Here is a 6,225-nt window from a genome sequence, read left to right as displayed (position 1 = left end):
TATATAAACATATTTAATCTATTTCATAGATGATTTGTATAGTATGTATAGAATGATGATGTTGAGTAATAGAGACTATATAAATACAATTTAATTGAATTAAGTGGCTCAAATCACACTGGACCAGGTTAGGAGGCATTCTGGGAGAACTCTGGTTTACTTTAAGAACAGACGCATGGAAATACAATACAATTAGGCTTATTTTAATACAAAATAACTGATTAATAATACAGCTAAATAAGCATGTTAAGTTTAAAAAGTAAATGAAATACTTTGAATAGTTACTTTGAAACATGTTAACACCGACACTGCATACTTGAATTCACTGAGAGTGTCTGCCTCCCTCCCTCACCCTGCTCTCATCATATTTGGTCTCACTCCCCCTCACTGGCAAACATAGCGGTCAACACTTCAGGCTGTCCATGAGGGAAACAACAGACACAGAGAGACAGAAAAAAAGAAAACAGAAAGAGAGAGTGAGAGAGAGAGAGACATAGGCTCTTTGTGGACCGGCTGAGGACCTGACGAATGCTCATCAGTCCTCAGTGACTCAGCTGTGAACGAGCGTTTGAGCAGAATGGATTTCATTCTGGTTCAGCAGCCACCGAACAGGCGCAGCAGCTCTGTGGATGTTTGTCCCTGCGTCTGGGTTATTTCAGAAAACGCAGCGGTTGTGATGATCGGGGAAGGCAGCAAACAGAAAGGAAGATGGTAACGTGTGCTCTCTTCACTCTTATTCTTGTTTAGACTTTTTCCTTTTTGGGTTTTGTCTTCTGTGGTTGTTCGTAACAAGACTCGATGTTGTTTCATGTATAAAGTCTAAAATATGTGTTTATAAAGTAACGCCCCAGGCTGAATCTTTGCTGCTGTGTTTTCATCTTTCTGGTAACTTTGTGTTTTATTAATATATAAGATTTTGCACATCATGTGTTGTAACGTTTCAGGTGTCAGGAATTTTAGCTGATATATTATTTCCTTTTATTTTTCTCTCTGTGAGATCAAAGAGTAGGGAAAAAGACTTTAAGCCTGTCCTTGAGCTGTTAAAGGCTGAATAGTAGTATGATTAGTTTGAAAAATATTTTTTCTTCCCCTCATGATATATATTTGTAAGTGAATTACTTTTTGAATTTAAAAAGTTAACGAAGAGATTTTAAATTAATTTGCAAGACGGTGAAGGTCATAATACACGCGTGACTGCTTTAAACATACCTGAAGTGATTCACACATGTAGTTTCACCTCATAACATGCAGAGGACATGACAGTTGCAGCCCTGTCTCCTTTTTAAAATAGTAGCACATAGGCATTTATTTATTACGTCCTGACAAGTAAACCCTTATGCCTTAACATCCAAATACTCAGACTACATGCAGCATTTCTCCCATAGCTTACTCTGGCTGCTGCTCTGTCCCAGTTAGTTTGACTCAAGGTGAAGGTCTCAGGTTACGGCGCATCAAGGCAGGTTTCACAAACACGCCACTGTTTTCAATCTGCACGTAAGATGTGAGTCATACTATCATGCAGAGGGTTATCTTTTAGCAAAAGGGAATTAAATCTGGGCTTAAATATTTTCCCGGTTTTATCCAGTCTGCTCAGAGTCTGAATCCTTGTATCCAAATGAAAAAAATTCCTGCTTGAATGTGTCTTCTGTGTTTTTACACCTACGCGCGTTGCAGAGAGGGTGTGGCACATTTGTACATAAAGTTAATTTTCTTTGGCACCGACTGGCTGTTAGGTTGTTATGTAGGAAGCTGAATTTTGAAATGCCCGCCCAGCTCTGCAGTAGGTTTGATTTGGCAAAGCTCTGGGTGTACATTTATGCATGTGTGAATTTTTCCCGCCCTCTGCCGCCGCATATTTGCCATGCCGTTTAAACCAGGTTCCATTACCCTGACTATTCCTGTTTTTTTTTTTGCTTGTTTGTTTTTTTGGAGTGACCTCAGCGTCCTGTGTGGACCAGGTTGACACAGACCACCTTTTTCTCCCCAGCAAAAAGACATCTTGTCCTGTCCCGGTGACTCAGTGGAAAATACACAACAGTCAGTTCAACAACTCTGCTTAGAAAAACTACAAATCATCTGATGCCTTTTACCTGAGAAACTCACTCCCATGCGTCTACTTAACGTGTTGACCGAGCTGATGCTGCTCTGTGGCAGCTGTTCAAAGTATTTAACTCTGATGGCTGCGGACAACTGCAAAGTGTTCGTTTTTAGTCCTCGGGAAAATCACAGTGATCCTTCCCTGCTTGCTTTGAAGATCCAATGTTACAGGTTTAAACTTTGTTTTATCTATTCAATCAAAGATGCTCATGTTACCACACATGAATATATTCAAAAGCCCTGTAGCACCCTATAATGTAATAATTTCCTGAAAATGTAATAACGCCTGAAAATGTAATAAAATTTGCACTTAACTCAATCGAAAATGTAACAAAACCCAATAATGTAATAACTTCACCAATAATGTAATAAAATATCCTGACTGATATTGTAATAACATTTTTACCGATAATGTAATACCTTATTACATTATTGGGAATTTATTACATGGTACTCAAAGTCTGCAATTTAACCCAATAGTCATTCTGGTGTTTCAAATCCAGTGTATATAACATTCTTAGATACTTAAAACACAAAATATATAAGTGTTTCATGTTTTACTGTTAAGGTTGATAGACGTGGGCGTGTTTTCACCTGTTTGTCCTGCATGTAAGTGATTGTTTTTAGTTGTTTGTCATGAAATCTGCCAGTGTGAGTTACATTTAGCACAGCTGTGGGCTAATTACAGATGAATGTGTCAGTGAAAGCTAAGCCCCACTTTGATATAATAACATGTTTCACACACACACACAGCATAGGCATATCAACCCGGTCATGATTATTTTAGAGATGTGCTCAAAGTCTCAGTTCATTCATAATTCCCTGAGGTTTTTTTAATGACTTAAACACAGGCCTTGCCGCCTCCTGACTGCTACTTTACAGCCACTTTCAAGCCACTTTGCTGATTAAGGCCATGATGATTAGTGTTTTCCTCCCACTAGCTCAGATTCGCTGATCCCCGTGGAGCTACTAAATGTACTGTCTGATCATGTCACGGCTCATGACTGACATCTGTGTAAAATGGTTTGCACCTTTGCTCAGGTGTGTTGGAATATTGACGGACAAATATGTTGAACCGAAGAAAAGACATATGAAGATAAGACTTTCATGAGGTACCGTATTTTCCGCACTATAAGGCGCACCTAAAAGCCTTTAATTTTCTCAAAAACCGGCAGTGCACCTTATAATGCAGTGCGCCTTGTATATGATCATTACGGTCATTTCTGTTACTGTAGTCAGGGGGATTGTAGCTACTGTAGTTGGTGTCGCCAAAGTAACGGCTCTAAAAACGTCAGAATTGGTCACAGACGTTCAAGACAACAGCAGCGACGCTGACTCGCATAATGGCGACTTTGACGAGACGGAGCAAAGCTGGTTTTTATTTTGTTAATAAAGTTTGACATACGGTACTTTTCTTCTTGGTTTTTTTTTTTTGCATTTGCTGTAGGATTTTGTAGCATTTCCTGTAGCGCAGCTCCATCAGGTAGAAACGTAACTCAACCCCAGCCACTATAGTACGGTATTTTACCATATATTTAGTGCGCCTTATAATGCGGTGCGCCTTATATATGGAAAAAGTTTTAAAATACGTCATTCATTGAAGGTGCGCCTTATAATCCGGTGTGCCTAATAGTGCGTAAAATACGGGTACAAAGAGAGTGCAGCTTTCAGGCTTAAAGCTGAGGCATTTTATCTACTTAATCCATTTACTCAGAAAAAATAGAGCAGTTCTGGCAAAAGGTGGAGTCTGCTACCTTTTAACTGAGTAATCCGTCTCCCCTTTTCCAAATTGTAAAAAGCACAAACGATGAATTATTTATAAAAATATTTGAGTGTCATAGAGTGTATTTTTATCTCGTATCCTTGCTTTGGTTGTTGTTAAAGGCAGAAAAATGGAAGAGAGTCACAAACAAAACAGCCTGTACAAAACAGGCCAGTTAAGGATAATAGCTTAATGGGTTTTATCAACACAAAAGAAACAGTTAAGATAATGATCAAATGAAGCAAGAAATTTTAAGGTGGACTGGCAACTGGACAGCATGTAACCTGCCTCTAACCCTGGGACAGCTGGGACAGACTTCAACACCCCTATTACTTGAATAGGATTGAAGCTAGCTTGAAAATGAATGAATGATTGAATGAATGAATGAAAATGTGATTTATAAGTGAGTACTTTAAATGCATTTCCAACATTTTCAACAAGTTGTCTCCTCTTTCTTTCCGCTGAGGTCATGGATCAGTGCAGTCAGATCTAATTGGAAGGTCAGCAGATCAATTCCTTGCCTCAGCGTGTATTGAAGTGCCTTTGGGCAGTACGCTGAACTCAGCATGTCCCCCAGTGGAGAATGAATAAAATCACTTCTGTTTATAGAGTCAATATAGAATAGAAATGACATAGTCTGGGGGTGTCTGTGTTAATGGGTAAATGAGAACTACTTTGTAAAGTATTTTTTTTAGAGAGAAGGTTAAAAAGGTGTTATATAAATGAAAGGTCATTATTAACACCAGGCATTTTTAGATCCCGTACTGTTGCTGGTGTGATACACGGCTGTGTTTTATTGATTGTTCTGTGGTTTGTCACCATCACTGCACTGTTTCTGTTCTAAGTAATTGTTGAACAAGTGAATTTTGCTTAAAATGACGCCTCTGTCAGTGATAGATCACGTTTGCATGAGCTGTTGACATTTTCCGTGCGTGACTCATCGGAGCAGCAGACAGGAGTCCTCCTCCGAAGTGATCAGTGTATATTCAAGATGCAACGCTGTCATTCTGTGTTTTTTTAAAGTCTTGCATGGTTTAAAACTGACATCGATTGGAAAGAAGAAGGAAATCATTTGAATTGAAGCACAGCTAATACACTTTCAGCTTTCCTTTTCACTTTTTCATGTAGATTTTATTTGTTTAGCTGTTATTCGTGTACAGCTTCTCTTCTCTTCTCTTCTCTTCACTTTGACTGAGTAATCAATGACATCTGGCTGGAAATGTGTCTACACTGTAGGGATTAAAAAGTCGCCTCTAAGGCCGCGTTCAGACTGCCAGCCAATATCCGATTTTTAGCCCATCCAGATTGAAACTGGATGACTCTTTTGAAGTCTGAACAGTCCCAAACCGCATGAGATCCGATTTTTGCAAACCAGATGGAAACCACCTCCAGGAGGTAGTTTCATATCCGATCCATATCTCATTTGGGCAGATGCGTCTCAGTCTGAACAGCTCCAAACACTCAGATCGGATATGACTGTCCCAGACGCTCCAAACCACCAGTTGTGGAGCTACTCATCCTTTCACAGAGAGCATGTACAATCTCTGATGTCACGTCAAAAACTATTATTTGTAGTTTAAGTGTTGCAAATTCACATTAAAAATCATGTTTTAATAGCAGAAAAAAAGACCGCATTTCCACGTACGGTGCGGGTCGCCACGTACCCTAGCGTGTAACGCGGAACCATAAATCAGCCTTCAGTCGCGCTGTGAGCCTGAACCTGCAGCCCGTCAGCCCCTCTCCTCCTAGGAGGAGAGGTTATGGAGCGGGGCTGCCAGTTGTTCATTGCTGGTTCGTTTTGTTAACTCTGAGCTTTGTTGGTTGGTTTGTTAGTTTGCTGGTGGTTTTGTTCTGAACACTTTTCTCTGTTTCTCATTTTGCTGGGACGTCGGGTCCCTCCCTCCGCCGATCACACAACTTTTGCGGTGCGTTCATTGTTATGTCTAAAAATGATGCGCAGTGCCGACCCAATCAGAAACGGTACAGATATTTTGGGATTTTTTTATATATAAAAAAAATACATGACTTCACACAATACACGCGTTGGGTGACGCCTCCGCTCCGACGTCGTTGCTACGGCAACCCGTCAGATCAGTCAATGATGTGGCACAGTCTGAACAGAGCCAGATCCGATTTGGACACTTGCTAAAAACACTGTGGACAGTGGACAGCCCTGAAAATCGGATATGAGAAGGAATCAGATATGAATCAGATTTGTCTGCAGTCGGAACGCGGCCAAAGAATATGCCCTTTTTTTGCAGCTTCATATTCTGCTCAGGCAAAATAACAAGCAACTTTTTTTGCTTTTCCCATTAGCGGATCATCATATTTCACCTATTGATTGGGCATAGCTTTTGCCCTTCCTG

General features: G+C 40.1%; 1 protein-coding gene across 3 annotated transcripts in view; it reads left to right on the top strand.

Moving 5' to 3' along the window:
• The first annotated feature begins 425 nt into the window (after positions 1-425).
• Positions 426-6,225, top strand: part of LOC133457353 (uncharacterized) — a 28,836-nt gene continuing 23,036 nt past the window's right edge. For all 3 annotated transcript variants that reach the window (XM_061736534.1, XM_061736535.1, XM_061736536.1), the window contains exon 1: positions 426-711. In XM_061736534.1, the coding sequence (XP_061592518.1) occupies positions 709-711 (3 nt within the window). In that variant the 5' untranslated portion in view covers positions 426-708. The remainder of the gene's footprint in view (positions 712-6,225) is intronic.

Source organism: Cololabis saira, chromosome 12, assembly GCF_033807715.1.
Source record: "Cololabis saira isolate AMF1-May2022 chromosome 12, fColSai1.1, whole genome shotgun sequence".
Taxonomy (NCBI): domain Eukaryota; kingdom Metazoa; phylum Chordata; class Actinopteri; order Beloniformes; family Belonidae; genus Cololabis; species Cololabis saira.
The sequence above is the reverse complement of the archived record's forward strand: the minus strand, read 5'-3'. Positions and strand labels throughout refer to the sequence as shown.